A 27,714-nucleotide genomic window follows, 5' to 3' on the forward strand; every position below is an offset into this window, starting at 1 on the left:
ACAACATAAGCCAAAAACAGAATGAAGACTTAACTCCGGACAAGTATTGGTGTCGACTATTCGCGCGCTAACACGATTGCATAATACCAACGAGTGTAAATCCCGAGTCAACAGATCCCTCACAAAACTGACCCAGTCCGAAGTGAAAGTAAATTATCTAAGATTGTTGAGCCTTGCATTGGAGTGTATGGCCTTGCCGGACTTCAGGTTTGTAGGCTTCTTCGTATGTATGAATGGATACACTTTTTTTAAACTCGCCTTTGAGCATCATTATCGCTACTAGAAACAATGCAGTAATTGCTAGTTGTTACTTTATAGCACGGGGGTGTTACACGATCGTAAAGTGTGCCAAAAATAAAGTGTCTTTATTCACTAGCAAAATATCTAATATTTGTTTAGTTTTTTTTCAAGCTACTACACCAATTTAAATAATTGATAATAATAATTAACTAATTAATTACTCGTAGACTTCATTAAATTAAAAAAATAATTTTTCATTGCCCACATCACAGGATACAGAGGAGCTATAAAAAATATATCTGATTTTTATGTAAAGCGCGAGTCATGACCTTAAAAACTAAGATCAGAATATGGTGAAAAAAAAATTTAAAAAAAAAAAAAAATAGATGGATTTGCGGCAGACAATGCTTTTTGACTTTAATTGATCGTCGATTTTTTTCTAAAGAAGATGTTTGAAATTAACTTTCTATACCTGTGGAAATTTAATAGTGGATATAATCCTCGCAGACTGGTGGAAATACAAAACGTGTCTTTTTGTGAATGATATAACGTGTCATGCTGCTAAGCTGACACAGCTTATCAGTTTGCGCGTAACTACCCGTCCATTTTTTTTATACATTTTATTTAAGCAAATTGTTAAAGGAATGATCTAGTAAGACCTTTAAAAGATTTGACTGGAAAAGGGTTTTTAAACGGCATAAAATGCATTTATGAGAGAAAGATGTTTGATAACAAGATTTTAACTGTCTAAAGGTCTCATCTTTTCATGTTTTTTGCCGCTCCCAATACTGTTATTTTGCACACGAAGACAGCTTATTTACAAAAAAAAAAGCCGTATGTTAAAATTATGCGTGCCTATGCCTTGTTATACATTCGTCTTAACCATTATCAGATTCTGGATACTTTTGTAAAGGTAGATCTTATGTGCCGTCGTTGCTGTAAGCACCTAGATGCATAAATGCCTTACGTCTTTGAACTCTATTTTTTCTACCTTTGTATACAACAGCGAATGTACGACAACACGTGTGTGTGCTTTATGCTGACACAGGAAGCGACACGCCTACGGCTCTCCGCTGAGGCTATCAGTAGAAGTTGTATTGAAATATAGGGTTTACTCTTACCAATATGGTGGGGTCAACTCCTTTCAATCGTAATATCGTCTGACTCTTCTCAAGTCGTTCGTTGACCCATCGGTTCAATCAGCTTGCCTGCCCGCCTTGCTTCCCTACCTCTAGACCGATCGGTCGGCTGGGTGTGATTTTATATGAAATTTTCCTTGCTTCTTCTATACCGTTTTCTGCACCTCATACCTCAATGATAGTGTTGGCGATAGTTGCTGACGGCGTCAACAGCGGTAGCGGCGGTGACGGCGAGTTGGTAGCCTCACTGAGGCTGTAGCCGATACTGGTCGACTGAAGTCCCTCCTAAAACAGCATTTCTTGGGGGGCACGAATGGAGTAAAGGTTCGTGGCAGAGGTGGCGGCAGCGACTGTTGCTGCTGCTGCTGCCGCCGCGCGATGGTGTCGACAGCTCAAAGTGCAGGTCGGGTATGTTGGCAAGGCGGCATCGTAACGACGCAGGACGAAAAAACTGAGGAGGTCGCGCTGCTACTGCTACGGCTGGAAGACTCAATTTAGGAATTCCTTCCCCCTTCCCATACATCAGCTACTTCGTTGGTTGCCTCAGCGAGCCTAGTATAGCGTGCGAGTGGGTGTGTGTGTCTGACTGCTTTTCGCCCACTCGACCATCCGCCTACTCTTTTCGTTACCGCCTATATGTTCGTTCGTTCGTTCGTGGCTGCCCACAAGAGACCCAGTGTTACACAAGGCTATCGTCATGCAGGCGGGCGGCCCAAGCACGCCTGAGCTACTCGTCCCGTCGTTCGGTCGAACTACGAATGCCTTTGCGTACCCCCATTCCACTGTATGGGTATAAATATTATTATAATGCTGACCAGCGACTGTAGCAGCAGCACCACCGCAACTGTCGCCTTCCCCTCACTTGTCGTCATTTCAGCCTATACTGTACCTACCGGACCATTGCAGTGCCTACCATTACTGCTGCTGCGGCTACATCCCCACAATAGACGCAAAAAGTAGGCGTCAAGTTAGGATTCATCTCGGCTGGCGTAGGCTGGAGGAACGCTCAGCGCGAAGAAATCGGTAGGGCAAGAAGAATCCGCCTCGATTGCATCATCGTTGTCCGCGCTGCCAACACTACACGATGATTGCTTTGTAGGTAGGTTTGTTGTTTGGGAGAAGTAAGCCATGAGTTTGGGTCTGCGTGTGTGTCAGGAGTTAGGCAGCAGCAGACACACAAGGACTTTCGTTATCCGGTGGCAAGATGGTCAGCAGCAAGGGTCGATCGTAATCCTCACCATAGTCCTATTGCTACTGCCAACCACAACAACAATGGCGGTGCAGACGATGACGAACTGGATAGTGGTGATTTTTAGACGGACGGTCCAAAGAGCAGAAAGGAGACCATAGTACATAGAGGAGGGATATGGAGGTGGAAGCGTCAAAGATCACCGCTTCTTCCTTCTTAGTTTTGCTATCTTTTGCAGGGGCAAATGTAACGTCTGGGGCTGAAAACAGGGGGCGGAGATCGCCGAATGGGTAGAAAGACGTAGAACACGATTGACGTTCTGCTAGCAGCAATCAGACAATGTAAAAGGTCTGACGTCCTTCTTGGGCTTGACCTGGCTTGGCAAAGGTTCTCCTCTACGAGCTCACTCTTACCCTAGCTCCTCCTTCTTCTTCTTTGCCGTAGTTTGCCCTGCTCTTTTTGTCCTTCTGGACTGTTTCATCCTCGTTGTTTTTTTCAGGAAGGAAAGCGCTAAACTCACCGTATAGCGAACTGACCCAACAACTAAGAGAAAAAAATAAGAGAACTGACGAGAGCGTGAAACGAGAAGGAGAGTGAGGTGCTGACAACAAGAGAGGCCAGAAAAAGTAGAAAAGCAAAGCTGCGTAGTTTAGCCATGGCTTGAGTCAAAACTGTGCGAAACAGGCCCACCAAGGAGCCTGCACAGACTGCAAGCGACGCTGGTCCAAACAAACGGCAAGCCATGATCTGCCCAGCGTAAGAAAGACGACAAAGACGAGGAAGTCGCCGGCGTTAGACGGGGAAAACGAAGACAGTTGAGGGGGCTCGGCGAAACGCACGAAGTCGGCCGGAATCGTTCTTTTAGGGTAAGGAACTCGCGACCGTCCGTTGGCCTCCTGAACGGAACTGAGTCCACAATAGCATAGAAGATACGAACGATGGAGACGTAGACACCGAAAATAAGAAAGAACAGAGTTGACATTAGCTACAGGAAGAACAAGCAAAAGAGTTTGAGAAGCCGAGATAGGAATAGGCATTTTGGTTATAACCTGAGAAGAAACCTACAACGATTGCTTAGTTGGGTAGACAGGCAAACACCAGCCCGGTGAGGTTACAAGTAAGGGAAAAATACCTTTTTGGCACATCTGCGTATGTAGGTTGTAGGTACACTAACCAACGCCTTTTATTATGTATATGTTTGTTTAATACTGGTATTGGTAAGCCGATGTCGATGCTCACTGTTGTTAAATACGGATGTTTTCAGCTGAATAGAAAAACGGAGCTTAGTTATAACAAGGATAAAGGCAAAGCAGGAAGATTGTCTAAAGCCATACATGTAGTATGGTTGACTTTGTTACACATAATTTTCACTTTTGTCGTACCTATTCCATCTGGGTACTTATTTTGCGGATCCAGGCAAGATATGCGTATTTTTTTTAATGTTCTAATCATTGAAATTTACTAGAGACTACTTTATTTTTAAAAAATAAACCTAAAACTAAACAAACAGGACACACGATGAAGGCCAACACTTGGATCGTATGTAACACAACGGTACGGTTGTTTGTGCGTTCTGTTATTTTGTATCAGGATCTGCTTGCTTGCTTCTTTTATAGTAAGAACTATGCCCATTTCCTATCATTATAATTAATTATGTTATACAATTTTTCGAAATTACCATGCATTTACACTGTAACATTTGAACCCGTCTATTCCTTAGAGGCTCATAATGTAGGATTCTGTACCGAACATACTCGAAAAACTGGCTTCTTTATTTTTTACTTTCTTGTAAATGATTTTGTGGGCCTTTTACACTTAAAATATACATATAAAGACAGGGTTTCAGTGTAACGGCGCTTCAGTTTAGGTCGCGAAAATAATTCTATATATGTATATACACGTTGTTCATTCTTATACAAAAAATTGGCTAAGGAGCGAATTATGTATCGTTTTTTGGCCAATTTTTAAAGTGGTTATGTTGAATTAACGTAAAAAGAAAAACTATATATATATATATGTAAGAGAAAATAGACTTAAGCTATTTCGCAAGGAGCACCCTTTCATCACAAAGCTCTGCTTTCCTTCTGTTATGTTTATATAGAAGTCGATAAAAAAGGAGCAGATTCAGATTCTTACATAATTTTAAATGCTATATTGAGCTAGTCCCTAAAAAGATTTTGACTTTTTCTTCTTTGATGGGAGAGGCAGGCCTCTTAAAACTGTAGTAGCAAACCAGTATACACGGACAGTTAGCTTTTGTTGTGTGTTGAAGGCTTCTAATGCGGGCATATCGCTATGTTCAGCACTCATGGGTGGATCAATCATAATCAGGGGAGTGTACGGGAACTCACCCCCATAGACAATTAAATCAACGAGTTTGAAAAGTTGATATAAGCCCTCACAGTGGAGCATACCCATGATGATCTAAAATAGGTATCATCATAAAAAAATGTATCGAAGATCTACGTCATGAGTTTCCTAAAAAACGTGCCAAATTACAGAGGCTCCAATGATCAGTAAAAGTCCAACACTTGATGCTATACTAAGATTTAGATACTAAAACCTATTGATAAAAAGAGCTTTTCTACCGTTGTTGTTGCTCGTTGTAGACTAACTATTCGTTTAGACACCTATTGTGAATAGTCAGCTAGGGTAAAAAATGTGGCTAGAAATACATGTACACATACACGCTGGCAAATCGGCTCCGCACACGTATTCGGTTCGTCATATATTTAGAGTAAATCTATGCATAAACAAACAATAAAAAGTGGCGTTTTTTTCTTTAAATGAAATATCACTCTACCATTTATTGCTATTTTCCTTTATTTAATACGCGTGCAACTTTGTATTAACTGCTCATCTTACGTAGTCTTGCCTTACACGTTCAAAGCATTCAGTGCTTCCCTAACGTTTACCTGCGTTCGATCCGAATAGTGTCTAGCTAGTACACGCAAGAACTAATCTAGATTAAATGTAGATAATTCAAGGGCTGTGATGTCTGCCTATACTAGCCATATTGTCATGTTTTACATGTATCATGTTGTATCAGCATTCAGCAGACCAGCAGAAAGATGCTGGGCAACGTCGACGTCGTCTTCCTTCCTTCTAGCGTGCCTCGACTACGGGTATCCGGACAAGCAACGTAACCAGACTAGCTATTTGTGCTTTCCTTTTCTCGATTTTCTATCGTCTCATTCACGAAGCCCAAACGTTGCCTATGGCATCCGCTTTTGAGGCCCAGCTCATCCACTACCTTTCAGTTTGTATTCGCGACGGCGCAGTTCCCCTGCCTTGCTTTCTACGCCCCACCTCCTCCTGCACCCCCAAACTACGTTTTCCACACGCAACAGCGGCAGCATCAACCCACACGTCTGGCATCGCCGCCACGGTTGTGCTGCTTCTATAAGCTGCTGCTGCTGCATTTTCCCATCCCTAAATCTAAATATGCTAATCTGCTTTTTCCGCTTCTGCCACTCCCCGTCGTTCCTGTGCTGGCAGCTTTTGGAGCTCCGGCTCCTGCTCCTGTTGAAGAACCTGAAGAGCCTCCTCCTTCGCCTCTTACTGCAGCAGCAGGTTTAACGGGAGCCGGAGACCAAGGACTAGGGACAGGCAGCGTTTCAGAGAAAGATAAATGGAGAGACAAGATCGGCAGCAAACCCCAACGAGGCTCGCAAGCAACGCAGCCAGCAGCCGGGGGTAGAAGAGCAAAACGTACAGCAGCAGCAGCACACGCTCAGATGCGCATAACGCACAGAAGGACACACAGACGGACCTATACACGGACAGCTGTACTCGAACAGTCGGTTACGCCAGCCAACAGCAGAGCGCCAGCATGTACTTGACTGCTGGTTGGGCAAATTGCATAGGTTGTTGTGGCGATAGCCGTAGTAGCGGCTGCGGTTAAGGGGAAAGACGGGACTCCGCCGAAAGGGGCATCCCGGCCTAACCGCCAGCACCCGGTAGATTGGGAGCGAACTTGAAGGAAAAGTTTTGAAAGCGACGCGGCCTGTTCAGCAAACAGTGTGGCGGTGAGGCCAAGCTAGATTTCCGATAAAGAGCAAGAAGAATCTCCTTCAGAAACGCGCGTGCCTTGAATCTGGATAATCTTCGAGGGTGAAAAACCTACTGAGAGATACGAACAAAAGCCAAACTTATGTACGCAGGTGATACACTGTATCACAACAACAAATAAACAAATAAATTGTATTCTACGACTCTATGAGGCGACTTGTTTCGTTCATACAAGCGATACACGTCTTGAGGTTTAAATGAAAGCTAGTAAAACGCACGGGTTAGATTAGAGATGCTTTAATAGCAACAAGTATGCGACATAAGTGTAGCTTCCGATTTGGATTATGCACAGATAGCAAGTTCGTTATGTTTGTTACTTTTTTAGCTGACGGTAAATATTTGTCGTATCTAATCGGCCAAGTAATTCTACCACGCTACGCGGCGGAAGCGGTTGGACTTATTAATTTCCGCAGCAAGCAGGAACGCACTTCGATTATCCTTGACCCCGCGACAGAGTCACCTAAGACGATTATATGGGTGACCATTCGACAAAATGATAGTATATTGGTAAAGATCCACGACTGACGTCTGCCCATTTACCGTTCAGAATCTAAACCGGTGGCCACGTAACTGTTCATCGCAGATATATAGTGAGACGGGACACACAGCAGATAGAGACTGAAAAATCCGTCTAATCACAAAGGAAGCGAATTGCAAAATGGTGTCTCGGTAGCATTTAAAGTTTAAAGGCGTTGGCGTGAGAGCTCGAGTTGGAAGTGCCGATAGGTCAATAGCTTCGCAGTAAGCAAACAGTGTAAAAAAATTCTCGGCATATGCATACTATGAACGCAGGTACGCGATACATGCCACAGCGATCGATCGATCGGTTTGTTTGAAATAACAACCTGTATGAATCTGGAACGCATACGGTAACTCTACCGTAACAAATTTGAGATTGTAGTTGGCCAAAGGTAAAAATTTCCCCACATTCCAATTAATGTCCCATAAAATATCACACAGCAGAAGTGTACCTATGGGCGCTCAGAAATTGAACTGGTAAATGTCAACCAGATACGAACTAAACGAAAGAGCAGCATTGTGGATGGTGTTACGTATTATCAGGTCAGCGTTCTGCCACCTCGACCGCCCTATTGAGTACGTGAGTAAGCACATTGCTTTGCAATTGAATGGACGTTCAGTTCTGTTCCATGTTCGATTTAAAATTTCATGTAGTTAGTATTATCACCAGACAGAGAAATTAGTGTGTTAAAATTAATTATTTAATCTACACTTTCTCGCACTGGATTTGTATCCTCATATACAAATGACCTAGTTTTACTAAATAATCGTGCAATAAATCAGTTGTCGTCCTCGAGAGCGCTGTCACGCCAAACCTCTCAGGGGGGTCAGAACCTGCTAAGACTTACTGTTGCTTGAAGAGTTCAACGTTGTCGACGTTATGCGTCACTCGCTCAGACCAAATAGGTGAGGTTGTATTGACAGCGTCGGCTACGCCGATTACGACGCAGGGAAAAAGAGTCCTTCACCTGAGTTGACTGGGCTATCAGCGGATAACACTTCTAAGCGACGTCAGACGCGTGTTCGAGGTAGCGGAGACAGTGCCCTCTAAAGCTGCGTGTATGCCATTCGTGTAATATATCTATCTTACTGCCGGGCGACGGTTTTGTCTAGTCGAAATGTATGTTTATTGTGCGTTGCATGGATGACAGCTACCAGATAATGCTAAGAAACACAAAGCACAGAGTGTATGTGAGTTACAGTTACCGTACGTTTGGACCTTGTGAATAAGAGCAATAGATAAATCTTTTTGTGGATCTGTAATGTCGTGTAGTAACGAGATGATGAAGGCGGCGAAAAGCGTTTGCTAGAAACGTTGCGTTGTTGTGTTAAGATCGGACATGATGGCAAGTTACATAAAATATATTATACCATAAGATTGCCTGAAGTATCTATGTCCAGGACGGGTCTGCGTGATAATGGTGCATCTCTGTGCCAACGATGAGACACTGAGGAGAATATCCGTATAGCCCACTGATGTAACCTAGCAAAAAGTGGCTAATAGCTGTTATTTTAAGATTTTAAGAACATCGTTTATGTGGTACATACAGTGGACCTATAAAAAATCCGATATAGTGGTAAAGAAAACCGGTAGTTTGGAGTAAAATGAATGAAACCATTTAGAAACAAGCTTAACAACACGTTAACGGAAGGGTGCATAGATAAACAGAACTTGAATTAACATCGAATGCAAGAACTAATGTCCTACTCTAGATGAATCTAACACTGCTACTACTAAGAGCCAAATATAAGTACAGTTGGCTTGCATTCTATGGGTGATAAAAACAGTCGTAAAACAACGTTAAGAGTTCCTTTCTGTCTATGACTGTTTGTGCAAGATGAGCCCTGTTAATCGTAAGGGTAAAGCACATTATCGTATGAGCCGTTAATACCCAATGAGTGGCTAGCGATCGAAACCGCTATGTTGAATACATTTTAGCCTTGCCCAGGCTGTGAAACATATATAATTGTTCATGCCCATTTTATCTGTGCTGTCCTATTTTTGCTCTGGGGCTTTTCTTTCAGTAGACTAAAATATTCTCTGTTGCAAGCAGCATCTATGATACGCAACGACGTCTCGTGGAAACTGCTCATTTGTTATTGCAAATATGTTCCAACTACCATAAAGGCTAATAAGAGAAACTCTTTTCTCCAGCTTTTATAACGTCTTTTACGGTCCGTTTATGGACAATGTAATAACTACTACGAAACGGTCTTTCAAAATTCAAATGAACTTTTCTTTGTGACTTCTATAGAAACTTACTAGACATTTATGATGTGTTCTTCAAAGAGGGATAGCGAGTTGTGTTAGTGATCCAGGTCGTGTCAACGTAACTTGCCAGTTATCTTCTTATTATTTTATTATTATTAATTTTTCTTTGAGATGGCGGCTATCTCTAAATTTGTTATTGACTTCATATAAAGTTTAAAAATTACTAGTTTTTTTATTCGTACAACTTACTCATTCTCAGCAAAACAACTAGAAATTGTGATGGTCTAATTAAGAAAAATCAAGTGTGCAAACCCTTATAGAGTTGTCCATTACGGCAGAACCGCAGCTAAAAGTAATTCTGTTTATTTTCTTAAGTCTAATGTATTGAAATAGGTGATAATTGCTCTTAGAATCTGGCACTGAAATCAATGGGATATCATTGAAATATTCCAAAAAGGCATGTTGCCATTAAACGAGGTAAAGACTACCAAAACCGCCTGACCTCAATAAAAAATACACATCGTTATTCCCTCACTTTATTGTCCATGCGAACAAAATATCCAATCATACTATTCGTCATATCTGATATCGTTGAGGCGGCCAATGATAACGGTCAGGAGCTGCCGCTGCTACGGTTCTACAATCTTTGATACAATACAGCAATACCTGCCCAGGCTTGACAGAATCCTTCGATTACATGTTTCAACTCCGTTGTGAAGCTACAAGACCCTCACCGTTCGAAAAGCAAATGGAGCCACCGAAGAAGGAAGAGCAGAAATAGGCCAAAGCTAACTTGCACAACAGGATGCATCAGGGCGTACCACATAGTAGCTGTAGATATAGGCTGCTTCGCCTGCTGCTACAGGGTGTCAATCTTCAGTAATACGAGGAAGCCCACGAAGACAGCCGGCTTGAGCCTGTGAAGATTCCAAGCAGCTCCTGTCCTACGTCCTGCGAAGTTGACAGCCGTGAGACGTCGCAGCGTTTGGCTTCTGGGGCCAACGTTCATTCGACTGGGAAGTGCTCATAGACTCCGGCGGGGACAAGCGCATATAATCCTGCCCTATCTTACTTGCCTTCATTCCCGCACTGCAAGTATTGACAACGCCTATAATCTCAAGTGGTTCTTCTCTTTGGGAGAATGCCGCATCAGTTTGCGTTGCTTTGAAATAGGAAAATCGGCCAATGCAAAAATGCGAAAAGGAGACGCAAACCATAAGCGACTTCAATACAGGGGAAAGGATGTCTCCGAAACAGAAGAATCTGAGAGTTCTCTGGCATGGCAAACTCTCGGCTGCCGATAAGCCACGGAAGGGCAGAACGAGGCTAGCGAAGTAAGGGCTGTAGGTTTAGGCTGAGTCAAGGTTGGGGGCACAAGACGTATGGGGGAATAGCATCGATCGAGCGAGCACGAAGTTCTCCACTACCCAGAGTGAGCGCAAAACAATCCCCTACTAATAAAAGAATGAAAGAAAGAGTGAAAATAAGAAGGTCTTCGAAAGGTACCTTACGAGGTTTTCAGTCCAGCGTCCTCTGAAAAAGATCACACCAACTAGGCCATTCTGCTTACCTTGATTGGTCTCAATTACATCGCATAAGTTATCATCAGATTACAGAACGAGCCAAAGATTTACGACATAGGAAGCTACACATTTTCCTGCAAGAGCCTGCCAAATTGCTATGAATATTTTAGCGATTACGGTGTATCAGGTACATATGCTACCGAAGATGTATGTACGTATTGATAATGAAATGACAGCTTTCGATGATCGCTCAGACGACAGGTCAGCTTAAACAAGCCGTGTGTATATATACTTAATTATGATTATTTCGTACGGTTGAAATGTCCCCAGGATCTACAGGAACTGAAGGTTTGAAGACTACTAGAACATATTATATCGGTCGTGCATACGACATAGATTGGACAACTAATCTCTCGTAACTGGATCAAATTAAATTTAGTATTCCTATCGTTAGGCAGCAAACAGCACAGAACTGGAGCACCCTTGCCGTAAACGCTGCAGGAGGTATTAAATTTATATCGTAAATAGACGAATATAGATAAGCACTTATAGAGCCAAACGAACATAAGTGAATCCTCTGTGAATGGTACAAGAACTTTATTGGCTTCGAAATTTCACCTGTGACAGTGATTACTGTCATCGATTAGAATTGTCACAGGTGTGAAGTTACCTTTCACTTAAATAGTATAGCTCGTTCCCAATAAGAACAGTTCAAATGGTATCGACTGGCCTACATAATCTGTAGATCAGGAACAAGATTATAGATTGAGTCATACACAAAATTACTCTGTAAGATAAAATTATCTCCCCCAGCTGTTCGAGTATCTCCCAAAGACTGTTCGAAAACGAGCTAAATTTCATAGCTAGATCGTTGGCCATTGTTTTTTTTCGTTCGATTGCTTTATGTCCATATGAAATTTTACCTGACAGGCTCCAGTTGGCCCTAACACATTATCGACTCTATGCTTTCACATACCCTGTGTTTCACTATCGTCTATACCGTTATCGCGTTAGAACTGTATGTTACCATTTCCAACCTCCAACCAGATCTCTTAAGCCCGGGCGATTTTGGCAGCATACTTCCTTGTTTTTTTGGTCGGCGAGGTGCGACAATATTTCGCTAGTCGAAATGGTATTTCTTAACGCAAATGGTCGTGGGCAGTAACATCGTGTGATGCATTACGCCATGGTAGTAATCCTTAGATAGATCATATGCATGCTATTTTTCATGTATCCATGGTGTGCACGCTACTAAAAGTGTCATTAAATAACATTGCAATCCACATTGTAATAACATAAGAAAATCATAGGGTATGCGGCGTTTTGTATATCATTTCTGTCGCTTTCGTATGCTGTCGCTATTTTCGTTTATCTCATAACAGATCATATTTTTTTTGTCACTACAATAGCCGTGTATACTAGCTACAACTTATATATATATATATATATAAATTGTTTGCGTCTATTTTTGCACCAGTTTATTAACAGAAAGCTGGCTAACTTTACCTTTGTGCTTCTACAATAGAAAACTACCATACTGATTTGTATATATAAAATACTGGTTTTCGGCGGACCGTACAGCTCGCGACCGAAAATTCTCGGAAGTGATTCTCCAACCACACATGATTCCAAGTTGCCTCGTTTTGTAAGCTCGTCATTGTTCATTATAATAATCAACAATGACGAGCAGATACGTGTGTAATAAATGGGAGATAGATACAGATTCAGGCTCCCCATCACCCCTGTTTGCTCAAGGTTCGTGACTGCATGGGAGAGAAAGATGGCGGAAATCGGTTCTGCCTCATATATTACTAAGGGGCTACGGCTACTGAAGCCTGCAAAGGTATGAATAGAACCAATCGACATATTGTTAAGCCCTTTGCCTTATATGGCTTTTAGCATATCTAACACAGTGTGTTTTCATTTACAAGCAAATGTGTATATCCGTACAAAATGTGCGATTTGTACGGTTCGTTTACTATCGTCGCGCATCTCTTCCGCCGCACATACCGACCTTGTACCATTTTTTTTTTTTCATTTATGCGTTTGAAAAATACAATTGTATTTTTTTCAAAATACAAATAAAATAGCAATAACATCTAAATACTAGATTAAAAATTTAATCTTTTAAGGGATAATCTTTTTTCGGGAAGATTAATTTTGTCAGTATATCTAAATACGCTCGAAACGCATGGATAATATTATTACTTAGAAACTGACTTGATAAAGGCGATGATGCATGGCTCTGAAATAACCTCACTGAAACACAAATGCTGGATGAAAACCAAAGTAAATAATTCTGTTTCTAAGTCTACCTGTGTGTAAAAGTATAGTTTATGACGAATAGATAAACTTTTAAGACGCCTCTTAAATAACACATTGTAATTTCGTGACAGTCTCTTTACGAGAAGCTAAGATAGGACATGGCAAAAGATGGTAGGTTTAACACGCTTCTGAAGATTGATCCACACTGAGAGCCAGTAAGATGCAACTCTGGCTATGTGGAATACCTCTAGCATAAATATAACTACAAATTTATGATTTGCTTCGTATTTGGTTCGTGACAAAGTCAACATACAGAAAAGACCCACAAACATGAACGTTCAACGTTACGTCAAGAGATAAAAGCTGATAATAAATTTCTGTTGCGTGCAAACGCGTAGACTTCCTCTATGAAGCCTACTTCGGTATCCTCACAAGATTTCGCTCTAAACTACTTCTTAAATGTCGGAACCCTCTTCCTGCAAATATAAATTCTCGGCTCTTTTGATTAGTCTTCAACTTTATGTTTTAGGAAAAGGATTAGCCTCGCAGCTCCCTGTGTAAATACGAGCATTGGGATAAAGTAAAAATACTTGCCGTATGAAAAGTCTTCGTTCTTCGTTTGAGTCGTTCATTAGTATTAACTATTTCACAAAATCTACAAGTTCAAATAGATCACGTACTTATACATACTCAGACGCGTAACCCAACTTTTTCCCGGGAGTTATATTGCTACGCATAAGGTTCGACTGATTGCCATAATCAGCTCCGGACGTTTTGCATCTGACAATAGGGTAGAATTTTCATTTCTCATCGCCGGTATCATTTTTTTACGTAGGATTATTTTTTATAAACCTTGTTTAATGAGTGAGATGTTGTACTCTGTTTGTTTATTCAGTTTAGGATAAACTCATAAATTTGCCCCGCGTATTTTTTCTATGACGCCAGGCAATTCAGAATTTGCTTTTGAGTGACTCCCAACTGATAAGGTTTGTTTAGCTCGCGCTGAATCTAGCTTTAGCAACGCTCGAAATAGTATGTCCTGAGACGTCTCTGAGCGTTCAGGCCGTGGATTATAATTCAGAAAAAAGAAACCCTTCCTTTATGATGTCTTGTAAATCCATTTTTAACAATTACAATAATGCTTAACTACTAACCAAATATTGAATTAATAGACTTCGTTGTCTCGGTAATATTAGCATGCAATACGTCCAGTGAGGCTTTTCTGCGCCGTATTGGGTGCGCTTCTAAATGATAGCACGAGATAGATGTAAACAACAAGTAGCTCAAATCCCCCAGATCACGTAGAATGGTCTTCGATAAGACAGGGAATTTCAAAGCAATTGATACATTGTCCTCTCCACAATTCAAACGCTCACTTCTACAGAAACATTTTTCTTACCGCATGACGACGCTGTTTTCCCTCTGCTCTGGATGCTGCCATGTTTCATGACGAACTGCCAGTAGCGCAGACGTCATTGAGTACTGAGCAGCTCGACGGTAGCCATTTGTATGGGCAACCATGTTCTGAAGTTTCGCACCTCTAGCTACCTCTACTGTGGCTACAGTCGGTCGTAAACAAATCCGCGCTTGGGGCTTAGCCGATGCTGACAGGTTGATGGTACAGAATCGTGCAGGAATTAGCCCTACACCACACGTACGCATTGCCTAATTTCAGTGTAACAACAGAAAAAGCGCGACGCGCAAACGTAAACCATTTAACAGGGATACGGCTAGCGGTCAAATACTACACACAGGATATTAATAATGCGTCAGCCAACGAAGCAAGCGATTGAGCGTTGTACGTATACGCCGTCGCCGGTTACTTTTCTTGACCCCGCGACTTGCCCTGGGTTATAACAACGTTTCTGGATGTTAGCTTTTTCCAGTTGACTTAATAAACAGTTGACTGTTATTGTATTTTGATTGGTTTGCAAAAGACTACAAACACTGCACCACTTGTGCGGATTCTGGAGACGAATCCCGAAAGAAGTTTTCAGGTGTATATACAGGTGAAGTGCATGGTCGACAGCTATCAGCCGCTCTTGTGTATCGTTTTTATTTCTGAAGAAAAATCTTCTCAAGCTGCTTAGCGTAACGCTGGCTTTATTTATAACACCACCAGTTATTACTGCATGTGTCTACAGTCACTTAGGCGGAGTCCTACCGTCAGACGTAGTTGTCCGTAGTTATCCTTCTGCTGTGGGCTGAAAATAGGCAGCCGTCGAACGAAACCCTATTGTCGTGTGTATACGCGGTAAGCCAAGTCAAGAGACCTCTTGTCTGTTCTGCGTGTTTCTAGCGGAACTTCTGTCTTTCGCTTGTCTAATTCACGTATTTTGAAATTGGTGACAAGTTCAACAGCTACAACAGCAACGGCAACAGCGTCCGGCTGGCGCTCGGGGCAGCCGTTCCCAATGCTCGTTTACACACCGCGCCACTGCAACGGCGCACACAGGCATCAGAAGGCGAAAACCAACTTGTATCACGCCAGAAGAAATTCTCCGACCTGTGGCCCGGTTAAGTTACAATCCTCTGCCGGCCCAAAAATTTGCACTGTCTGACCGGGCGGCGTCTGCTTCATGGACTCAGTTTCATCTTTGGCCAACGTATCGTCGTTGCGTATATATTAGCAGAGAGGGGCAGCGCACAGATCGTGTGAAACCTGTGCGATGCCCATGATGACGTTAGACTAGTTTAGCTCCGGGTATCAATTGCAGAATTCGAGTCGAGGTGAGTAACTAGACAGAATAACGCTCCGGTTCTTATCTTGGTGAGTAACCCTGAGAGTGTAACAGTTATTTTTTAACAAAACATACGCTGTATGTGCTTATTTTATTGACATATTTATTAAAAAAAAAAACAGAAAATGTATCACACAAGCTATACACATTCAGCTGTATATTCAATTGATTTATTGCCGGTTTGGGAAGGATCGTTCATCACAAACGGCTTCTTATTTAATACAATCAATGATTTGAATGGCAATGAATTTGTGCGCCAGTATATAACTCGTTACCATTATTGCATACGGTGGAAATAATTTATCGGAACTTTGTTTATGGTGTAGGCGAGCAGCAAAAACCGACTTCAGTAATCTTTGTTGCACAAAATATCTGGGCTGAGTGCTACATGTACCAAAAAACAAAACGCGCCGGACGAACCTGACGTTAATGATTGCCCTAACAGTGGCATTGGGTTAGCAATACCCAGAACACGGGCTTTTGTTTGGGCAGTAGTTTTTCTCGTAGATCAGCCAAACGAAGTTCATGAAGTACCCGATAAAAAATATAGGCACCTATTATTGTGAGTGTTCGAGAAATGTAGGTACACAATTTTAATTGATTGAATTTAATTAATTGAAAAGATTATATATATATATATATATGAGAGAGAAAGAGAGAGGGTAGACCCACATGGTTTACTGTAACGTTATTTGCTGCATCTATCGACAGAACGCTGCGGCGCAAGTTAGCAAGCCGTTTAACATATTGGTTTGAACAACAGGTGAAATCGCTAGCGAAGTCTCAATCTCTCCTTAAAAATAATCTCATCTATATCAATTCTAAAATGAATTTTATATTATAGAGATTGAATCGAGGTGAAACAAACGGGTAGCGAGAGGTTAGGATGCTAATTAATATAGTATCTATTTGGTACTCAGGAGTCGATGAAATAAATTACTCTTAGTCAACGTTGTATGAATGCGTACGATTATTAGCCGCGTTTTTAGTCGTCGCTTGGTGATATACCGTGCTAGTGTGCCTAACGCACCCAGTGACTGTCGACATCTGACGTAAAATGGGGATAGTGCTCAACAAAACAATTGATCTTATGACAGTTTCCCTTCCAAAAAAGCAAAAGGTTAGCAATGCGTTTGTCATATAACAACAGAACCGGGATCCTGTTGTTATATATACCTATATACCGAAAAAGCAGTGTCAACTGCTTTTTCGGGACTCTGAATCATTTCGAATTGAATAATAATGAGTCTCTGCTCTGTTCAACATCCGATTCTGATAAGCTCACATACGTAGCGCATGCTTAGTAGTCGCATGGCTATAGAACTTCTATATCAGGCTTCTCTTAGCATAACTGGTGTTATTTCTAATTCAGATTGTTTATTAAGATTACCTAACCGCGTATTACTGCATCATTAATAATGAAAATAGGCTAATCATAGGCCGAAGTGGAGTACCTTGACCGGACTTCGATGTTCTAATACAATCACGTAATAAGCTGTGGAGCTTGATCGATTTGCAGGGAATTGTCACAGCTGCAGCAACAACAAATAGCAACGCGGTAGCACTAGTGACGACGGTTATTATTCGGAGGATTTATCTGCTCTGACAGGTGACTCTTCCATGTCAACTCATCCTAGGACATAATTGGGTTTGAGCACAGCGGTATATGTTAGTACAGTAAAAATGATTGACCTAAGACTCAAGATACGGCCGCATTTAGAAAAGCCGAATTCATACCGCAGATAGGACGCAAACAACAGAACCTGGTCAATCAAGGCCACGTAGTTATGGTGACGTGGGCGCAAATTTTGGAAAAATTGGCCAGGTGGTTCTTTATAAGTTACTATAACACTCTCCACTGGTCCCGAATATGTTGCTCTGAGTACCGCCTGATGCAGGCACTATTGCTATAAAGGGTGCGCTGCGTGTAATAGTAAACAACCTGAATGAGAAAAACGCCAAGAACAAACATTTTTCGCCGCCAACATCTCTTCTATTTATTCTAACTAAAAAATTAGTTCAAGTCGAGTATGCAGATTACCTCAGCCTGCACCTGTTGACAGGCAGGTTTCCCAAACGTTTGCCTGAAAACTAAGTCAAAATAGAAAAATGGAATGCAGCCTTTTGGCCAGAGAAGACCTCAACTGGTCCGATTCGGCCTTCCTTATAGCTGATTGATGCTTTATTTCCACGAGTAAATAGCCACGTCACATCGTTTATATATATATACATAAAAGGTAAAAGTAGAAAAACCAAGAGACGTGCTTTGCCAAACTATTGAATTCAAACTATGAATGAAGAATTAAAGCAATTCTCATGTCCAGGATCGGTTTCGTAGACCAATACCGATTATGTGTTGTAATTATAAAAACTATTTTTCTATTATTATACAATATATTATTATGCAAATACAACAAGTGGCAACGCCGTTATCGTTCTCGTGCTTACGGCCTCTTTAGATCAAGAGCAAGCCACAAAATTGCTAAGTTATGATGGATGACTCATTAGGTTACTTCATGAAACTTTTTCGTGCTTCTAATTATCTAAATGTTAGAATCTGTGTAGAATTTACTAGCTCAGCGTGTATGACTAACGGTATTAGCTAAGAGTGTCCAAATGTGGTGCGATCTTGTACTGTGATCTTCACACATAGATCTTCACGCATTAGCGCACATTATACATCATGTAGAGATAAGAGACTGTCTAAACTGAACAAAAGAGGACCGCTTATTATACGCTATTATGCAGTGTTCATTAATATATTTAACGATTCGTGAATTTTAGTGTCAGGCTGTTATGTAGTATTGCGCCGTCCATTTCATCGAAGTAAAGGCTCAGGTCATTAGAATCGTTGATCTTTGTAAATAAACCCTTATCTGGCTTGTTCCATAAATTTTAAATGTGTTATTGGAGTTCGTAGTTGCCTCAGTGACTGTTAAAAATCGGACGGGTTCGTTGTGACGCTGTGGAATATAGTCTAGCGCACAGAACGCTAGACGATTGCTTCTCAGCATTACATTTCTATTACACGACTCAAATAAACTAGCTTCCTCAACACTGAACATCGTCGTTGGCTCTCGATATCGAACCTAGCGAATATTCTGTGTACGTAAAGAGCGAGTTGTACTTCGAAAAACTACGGTAGTCTATTACAGAAGCAACGCAAGCTTTTCGTCGTGTGAGCGCCTAAAAAGCTTCCAGTCAATGTGGTGGCGGCTAATTTCAAACGTGTGCATCATATTAATGGCTTTCTTCAAATGATAGAAAACTTCAAGGGACCGTCATATTCATACGTAACGACGTTCAGTTAACACTGCAAGATCATTTGCCAACCACCATGCCTTGAACAAACCGTCGTGTTATAAGTATTTCCAAGTTCATTATTGTTTTAGGTGTTATCAGTCTCAAACGCTTGCTACGAACCCAGATGGCCCAGATCTGGGGTCAGCTATGAACTTTTCGCATTGTCTCTGTTGAGAACAACTGCAGAGTTACTAATTTTAGATTTTCTTTTTTTAGTTTTACATATTATAGTATCTTCTTATCGATATTGCTGACCATTTTTTGGGATTCATGGATTATGCCGCACTGTTGTTAATATTGTTTCATTGTAAATAAGCTTACTGATTGCTAGATAAATATATATGGAGTTATGCTTAGACGCAAATTCGAATGCGCTACTTAGTCACGGTACCCAGAATTTGGGAAAGCGTCCTGTCAATAGGAGACTCCGTTAGGGTACTCCTAGTATTGCTGTTTACCGATTTTGAGAAATACCGCTTAGTTTTCGCCTCAGCCTTGCATACAAGTTGTTTCCTATAGAGAATGTTTTTTCTGTGTTATAGGTCTCTTAGCTTAAAGTACCGTGGTTCTTACTTTTGACGGTCTTTTGAAAGAAACAGCTTTTCGATAGCAATTTTCATCTTCCAAGGCGCTCTTTCATTTATATTCCATCATAAAGATCTAACTCAGATTTCATGTGCACCAGGATGGTGCAGCACCAAGTTTCGATTGTTCGTCATTTTAGGGGAACGTGAGGAAGTGCAAATTAAAAACTAAGCGTAGTCATTTTTTTTAATGCTGAAAAAAAGCTATCTGAAGCAGTACTTAACTGAGGCAGTATAAGGCGTAAAGTTCGAAAGGTTTCTATCTTTAACTCAGATTTTCAAATTGTTTCAATGCAAAGTGTACATAACCTCGCAAATTTAGACAGCGACTATTGCCTTATGGGCGGCGAAGTTGAGCAAATATTGTCCCTGTTTTCTGAATAGATCACACGTCCTTATGATGCTTATATTGCTTTTTGTAAGGCCAAAAATCAGTCAGTTCACGTCAACCTCAACCGGCTCATGTCACTGAGTTCCCACAGCGTATTCGGATGAACTTTTTTTTTTTTTTATAAATTTTACTTTATATTAAAGTGGATCCATGTTCGGTTAAGCTTGCAAGTGCCTTGCACTGCGACGCAAAATGCAGCTACACATAGAGCGTCTATGAGTATTATTATAAAAATATAGATAGGAAAATGCGTTGTAAGAAAACCTAAATGTGAGCGTCCTAAAATCCTGCTTCAGCCGTTTGGAAGCGACAATTTTATGCATTAAAGGCCGTGGAGACGCTTAAGCATCGTTGGGCAAAATGGGCAGTAAAATTAACTAGGAAACGTATTTAATTCGGAGCCACAGATATATATGCCACGCGTTATCCATGCTTTTGAGTCTTCTATTGAAAGCGAAATATATTTATCTCGCTCTCCATTATCAGGATTGTTGTTGCTATCTAACAAAAGCAGTTGACAATACTTCAAGATCTACAATCGTGATCTTGTGCGTATAATACCACTCGTAGCCGTGGCATTATAGAGCGGTTTCATAGACTGTACTTGCCACTAGGTTGAAGCGCCTAGTACGGTGGATGCACCGTAGCGACAAACAACAAGTACTATCGTACGATAGATTTGTGGTAAAGAAGAAGTGAACCCGTCTCGATGCTATATTTGAGTGCACAACACGGGTAGCATGAGATCGTTCCGCTCAGTATCTCCTAACTAAGACGTTGCTTTATATAATTAAACCGTTAGATATCGCATTCATAGAATTTTACATATTAGGATAATATTTTTTAAAGCACATAGGATTATCTTTCCTATTCGGCCGAGTTTCCTGCGACCAGCTTCGACAATTTACTTTGTCCGCCTTAGCAAACTGAATGGGAAGAGTTAGTTCGAAATGCCGAAGTAGTGTGCCCTCTACAACCTGAACTAGGTTTAGAATACCACTGGTTCGCCTACATGTGTTGTGTTATTTTTGTGTTGTTGGCCGGACTTAAGGCAGTGATTTTCCACCGTGTGACGGAATAACAGAGTTTCTAACGACGTTCAGGTATATTTGACGTAAATGGAACGTGCTAGTAGTTGTAAGACGACTTAGTTATTCTGGGGATTGATTAGTAATGAGTGTTCAGAACTTTACCCATTCCCTACCGAAAGGTGCTGCAAATAATTATAGACTCCCACTGGTGCAATGCGTATACGAGATTATTCGATCTATGGAAAAATTCTTACAATCATCAGACGTACTACCTATTGATTATAGGTGCACGCTGCTCGTCTAGGCCGATATGTGCAGTTCCTAGCGCTTGGGATATATTTTTCATGCAATCACCAGGCTTACGCTGCAAATTGGACAACATACATAGCTTAATTTTTATTTGTACATAGATCTAAGGAGCACAAATTGTCGACAAGCGAGTTTCATTAATCAAAATCGACTTACATGGCAGCTGGTTAAAGAGAAGTACATGCGGTGTTGTCTCCCGGTGTGTGTGGGTGCCAGGATATTTTGCAGTGTTAGATAGTGGCGGATATCTTTTGAGATTTTAATTTTGGTGACTAAGATAGGACAACCAATGGGCGTTAGGCAAAAGAAATTTCACTGTCAGTAAATATGGTGCATAAACAGATACGAAGCTGGACCAGAACTAAGTGTCACATCCGAGTACAAACCATCAGTTAGGAACTGTTCCTTTTTTGACGGTAAGCCAGACATTAGATAGACGAAATATGAGTAATAATAATATTATAAAAAATATTGCATGTATATACAATGGACGCGATGAGCTAAACGACAGAGCCTCTTGAAAGAGGCTAGAGATCGCTGCTTGAGTCCCGCCAATGGGAATAAAGAAGCTTTTTATTACAACGTTACCATGTTACACTACGCTCAAACCCGATGATAGCCAGGTGTATAGCAGCTGGTCCACAATCAACACTTACTATGAAGTTAATAAACCACCAACATTCAAACACTTCTCATTAGTAACTAAAATAAGTTACAGTAAAACAAGATACAGCATAAACTATTAAAATAGCTTTTTTCAAATTCAAGAACTAGCCCAGCTATGGTGGTAGTTCGATGCTTTCAATAATTAGTTAGCATCATGAGGTTTTGGATCAGCCTAAAACCACACATATATACAAAGCCGCTTCATTCAGCAAATGTTTACATAGAAGCTACGTTACTGTTAGCAATAATCGTACTATGGGTGGCGAGGAATTCTAGATACATCTAGACTGAGTATTCGACGCTCATCGCCGCGATCTTCCGCATTAAAAACCAGAAAATAATATACAAAGATGTTATCGAAGCGTTCGGTTTTGGCAGGTACTTAACAAAACTGAACCGCAGGAGGGAAGAGAGAGGGTGGGGAGTAGAGAGGGACGGAGAATGAAAGAACGTGCGTATTCAATCAGCGTATACTTCTTGGCGAAACAGCCGTACGTAACGGTGAGCCGACTACGATATAACAAGGATTTGTTATACTGGTAAGTCCCTTGTCACAGTAGTGGTGGCGCGCCCACACGCCGCATTTGTTCGTTCCCTAGTGGCACCCTAGAGCATGTGTGCTAACCTGAACAAATGACGCAGGCCTACGAGCACCTGATGTAGGCAAGTGGGGTACTTGCATTGGTGTTCAGACTGCGTGACGCTCAAGGTTGTCGGACAGATGAATTCGGCCTGGATCGGCCTGACCAGGCAGATTTTGGTGGGCGAAAAGTGGCGCGCAGCCGGTAAGCCAAAGCACGCATAGGAAGAGCCGCTCTAATCTGACGTGGCAGTGATGTCCACGTAAGCATCTTCTAAGGTACAGCATGAAACGCTGGCGAAACGAAGTCGCAAGTAGCGCGGTAGAAGCGGACACTTCACGAGCTCTATTGCTAAAAACCGCCAACGGAGACATTACACTGATAAGACTATCGCGTTATTCCGCCGGATGAGTAGGATGAGTATCTTTAAAATCATCGAAAGTGGCAAGGGGTAGTTGTGCTCTTGGCTGCACGGCACTACAACACCCGGCGGTGATCAAGTGATTCAAAAATAGTTAAACGTAATTTACGGGCGAATACAAAAAACCACGTCTGTTTGGGAGAAAGCGATAGACTATACGAGGACGTACGAATGTGTGCCGTCTCGTTTTACTTAAAATTGTAGGAAAAAAGTTTGTGAAGTGGAAAATGTGGTAAAAAAGTTATAAAGGATAAGTTGTGAAGATTTTCTAGTCATGATGGAACCTCGTAAACTGTGTGCTGCTAGCATAAGTTTATAATATAGAAGCCTGTGAGACGATTCTCCATAGGGGGCTGATACCTGTCAATAAATTATCTGAATATAAGGTAAGTACTAAGTACAAGAGTAAACAATACCCGTACGTTCGGCTGAACGGTATAGCTACGTAGTGATGATGAACAACCTCAGTCAAGCGGGTTAGTCCGCGAGCGAATTGGCAACAGGTCTGGATAGCGGCTCGTTTTATTCAACATGCCTTGTATCAAGTGGTCCGACTCGAAAACAAATATATATCTTGCTGTCATAGTGTTGTTCGCGCTTGCGTTCAATAAAATATTAAACTTGATGCGTCTCAGTTGGTTCAAGTCGCAGGCGTTCAGATCACTCAGACGAATTCCGATTATCAAACACCTACAGAGCATGAAAGCGTAATGAAGACTTTGGGGAGCCGCGTATTTACATATGCAAACAAGTTATTTTATTGGAGAACTGGAGATTCGCAACGAGTCGACATTTTCCGTCTTCTAAGATTTGTTCGACTATCAACGATAAATAGGATAAATAAAATTGAACCCTGAAATAGCTCGGAGCGACAAGCATTTTTTTTTTAACAACAAAATACAATCTATCTTATAAAAGGTTATAAGCTAGCAGTTTTTTTGTCTTAGACAATTCAAACATATAGGCCCCCACAAGTTTTTATGAAACGTGGCCTAAACAACATCTCTATTCTTCTATATTCCATTCTCTTAAACAGAGTGCCTTTTATATAACAACTTATGTAATAACAAGCACGGACTACTGTAACACAATAGCCCGTGCTCGTATATTTTTCAGTATAAATGAATTTTACTAGAATAGTAAGCCTTAAAGAGAGACTATGCTAACTAGTATTAATGATTTTATCTGTAATTTCATTATAAGATTAGCAAATCTCAGTATCACATTTTGGCATAATACAAAGGATAGTGCACGCTCGCCGAGTAAATATACTTGCAAACACAGTAATAATTGTAAAGCGGCTCCCTATTAAGCCGATGGAACTTGTGGATCGATATGTTTAGGGCAAGCATTGAGTATTTCGTACGCCTTTTAATATTTCTTTATATTTTTTATTTTCTCTCGTTTTTACAGAATGCGAGTATCATCCAGTATGTCGACTACTCAGAGGAGTCTTTAGATATCACCATGATTTGCTCTCAGGATGCGATTCCAATCCGTATCATACGGGATACCCACTTCACTTTATGGCTATTTGCAGCTTTTACTGTCCTCTTAATGCTGGCGTATTCGTCAATCCATTCTGGAGATCAAATTGTCTTCGTCAATCAGGAACAGCCTGCATTTTACAATGCCCCGGGGAGTCTCATCAAAACCTCGACTTGTCGAATACCTGATTTCGACCCATATGATCCTCAAGTCTCCAGCAAATTCCTCACGAAGGCAGTCGTACGGTGTCCTAAGTTACCACCACTCTTCATTAGACCACAGGTTAAAGGAATCTATTCAGTTCCTTATTTGGATGAGACAATCCTATGGCGTCATTATAAACTGAAGAAACAGAACCTTCGTTGCACATACCAGGTTGCGATTAGAGATGAGCGTTCTACGCCAGACTTCGGATTTCAATTGGTCAATGAGACTACACTAAAATTTGGTGAATTTATTGACGCTGAATATGTGTGGATAGAGTGTTTCCGATATTCGCTCAAAACGAGATTCTACTCCCAACCTTTATTGCTAGCTAGAGCTAAAGGCGACAGCGTCTTTGACGAATCGAACGCTTCTAATAGGCCATACAACGTAATTGTACTCGGTTACGACTCGGTCTCGAGACTTAACTTTCATCGCGCTCTGACGCAAACAAAGAAATTTCTGGATAATCGGCCTAACACTGTCATTGAACTCCTCGGATACAACAAAGTGGGCTTAAACTCTAGTCCCAATCAGATTCCCTTGTTAACGGGACATCGTTTTAGGCCCCACGGTCTATACGAAGAAGTCAAAAAAGGATATTTAGACAATATGACTCGCTACATTTGGGACGACTTTAACGATGCCGGCTATTCAACAATGTTCTTTGAAGAACAATGGTCCTATGGTATATTCGTATGGCCTGAACTCAAGGGTTTCCGCACGCAGCCAGTCGACTATTGGCCACGTCCAATCATGCAGATGATTGACGGCAGTAGCTTGAAGATGAACCTAGGAAACGGCATTTGTATTGGCCCGAAGCCAGCTGCTTCAATATACCTCGATTACGTCTTAGATCTTTTACGAACATCCCGTAAGCCGCTCTGGCTATACCCGTGGCTCAGCGAACTTTCCCACAACGATCTGACTGGAGCCAGCCGAGCCGATAAGCCATTTATTGAGTTCTTCACAGCTATGGAACGAGAAGGTTTTCTAAACAACTCAATTATTATCTTCATTTCCGATCATGGCTTTCGGTTCGGAAACTTCCGGAACACACCTCTTGGCCGCTATGAGGATCAGCTTCCTTTTGGTTATTTGATGCTGCCTCCAAGTTTTATCGAAGAACGTCCCGAAGCCGTTGAAAATCTCCGTGTCAATTCTCACCGCCTCGTGACAGTATATGATATGCACGCTACAATGCTAGAATTGGCGACACTCGACCAGGGACCCGTTACGCGTACAGAGCGGGGTTATAGTCTGTTCTCTGAAATAGTGCCTTATAATAGAACGTGTGCAGAGGCAGGAATCGACTTCGAGTACTGTTCTTGCTACGATGTTGCGAATCAACGTGTAGATCCTGCCCTGTCTGTTCAATTGGGTCAAACAATCGTTGATGAGATTAACAACGAACTTAAACGCAATAAGGCTATTAAATGCGTCGAGTGGAAGCTTGGCACGGTAAATCAGGCGTTGCCTCTGACGGAGGGTTCGCGAATTTTGAACATATACAGGGTATCCATCAATACGATTCCTCCGGGCAGATTTGAAGCAACTATTGCCATTGAGCCGAAAGCAAAAAACGGGCTTAAGCTGATATCCGGTGTTGATCGTACAGACTGGTTCAGCGAGCACGCGCGCTGCGCGATGCCCTCGTCCTATGAGCGTTTTTGCTACTGCCTGTGACACAGTGCAACAACGCAACCCTCAGTCAAATAAGTAGCTAAATCAGGTGCAAAGACACCGTTCTGCTCATCGGCCTGAACTCTAGATTTATATAATGCCTTTACCTTTACAAGCCTATATCTGTTTAGGCGACCAGGGCACATATGAGGATAAGGATCGAATACATATACCTACGTAACTCAAAGTTGTAATTATTTTTGCCTTCTACCTAGGTAAGCGGTGTGAGGAAAACGCTTGCTATGAGGACAAAAATATCTTTACAGATTCATTATGTGTAGGATTTACTATCGTCTTTCTTCACAATATCGTTTTTTTGTTTCCACGCAAGTCAGACAAATAAGTATATTTTCGTCGTGTTTGACCTCGGTTTTGCGAGATATGCGTACAGCGTACGTTGATGTACAGTTAAAGTTTGGTTGAAAATCCACAACAGAAAAGGGCGGAATGAATAGTAACAATTACATTCACGGCAAAACAGGATTCATTGAGGTACCAAGAACGTGTAATGCCATAGCATTGACTTCGTGATAATTGTAGCTCAACACTTTATTGTTATCGCACCAAGGTCGCAAGCTTTGCCGAAAAAATGTCCAACTTCGGATTTGTTTGCACAGTATCTCAGTTACCTTATGTGATGATCGTGTCTCATTAAAAATACAACACGCAATCTGCACAGTAATATATCGATACGAGTTAGAGTATTAGAAAAACAAATATGTTTATTTTGTGCCATGTTTGTTAGTGAAGTGCAAAAATGACTATCCTTTGTAAAAATAGTCTACACATAATAAATTGGAGCTCATAAGAAAAAAAGAACAAATGCTAAAGCACAGAATGTGATGTGGTTTACAGAAATGTATCTAGAATGTAAATAAAAACTGGTGTTTATAAAACAAATTTAACCTCTATCTGTCAATTATAGGAGACTAATGTATCGCATAGATAGAACTAAATAGGTACAACGAGTAAATAATAGATGAAAAAAGGTATGGAGAACATCTAATCGGAACAGACACCCAGCAGAGCTTCAATTATGCTTACTAATTAATAGCTAACAAGCCCATCCATTTGCATTCCAAATAGTAATATCTATAAACACACAAAGAGTGTATGCGGTACTAATTACATTCCAGGTGTAGAGCACCGTAGAC

General features: G+C 41.3%; 2 protein-coding genes across 7 annotated transcripts in view; one reads left to right on the forward strand and one right to left on the reverse strand.

Moving 5' to 3' along the window:
• The window catches only part of LOC147753880 (uncharacterized), a 25,736-nt gene extending 10,916 nt beyond the window's left edge, over positions 1-14,820 (reverse strand). The window contains exon 1 of one of the 2 annotated variants that reach the window (XR_015314161.1): positions 1,362-3,467. Coding sequence is in view for 1 of the 2 variants with exons in the window: in XM_086971670.1 (XP_086827796.1) it covers positions 14,558-14,820 (263 nt within the window). In the remaining variant the exon portion in view is untranslated. Of the gene's footprint in view, positions 1-1,361; positions 3,468-14,557 lie in introns of those variants that run through there. The other variant, XM_086971670.1, reaches the window with a different exon arrangement.
• Positions 14,613-27,460, forward strand: LOC111268226 (uncharacterized). 5 transcript variants are annotated; one of them, XM_022847082.2, is made up of 2 exons: positions 14,613-15,888; positions 24,599-27,460. In XM_022847082.2, the coding sequence occupies exon 2, from the start codon at positions 24,653-24,655 to the stop codon at positions 26,561-26,563; it is 1,911 nt and encodes a 636-aa protein (XP_022702817.1). In that variant the 5' UTR covers positions 14,613-15,888; positions 24,599-24,652; the 3' UTR covers positions 26,564-27,460. The 5 variants fall into 5 exon arrangements, with proteins under 5 accessions (XP_022702817.1, XP_022702825.1, XP_022702832.1 ...); XM_022847090.2 differs by lacking the exon at positions 14,613-15,888 and adding an exon at positions 20,913-21,280; XM_022847097.2 differs by lacking the exon at positions 14,613-15,888 and adding an exon at positions 21,339-21,933.
• The last annotated feature ends 254 nt before the right edge of the window (positions 27,461-27,714 follow it).

This window comes from Varroa jacobsoni, unplaced genomic scaffold (assembly GCF_002532875.2).
Source record: "Varroa jacobsoni isolate VJ856 unplaced genomic scaffold, vjacob_1.0 scaffold_134, whole genome shotgun sequence".
In the NCBI taxonomy this organism is placed as follows: Eukaryota; Metazoa; Arthropoda; class Arachnida; order Mesostigmata; family Varroidae; genus Varroa; species Varroa jacobsoni.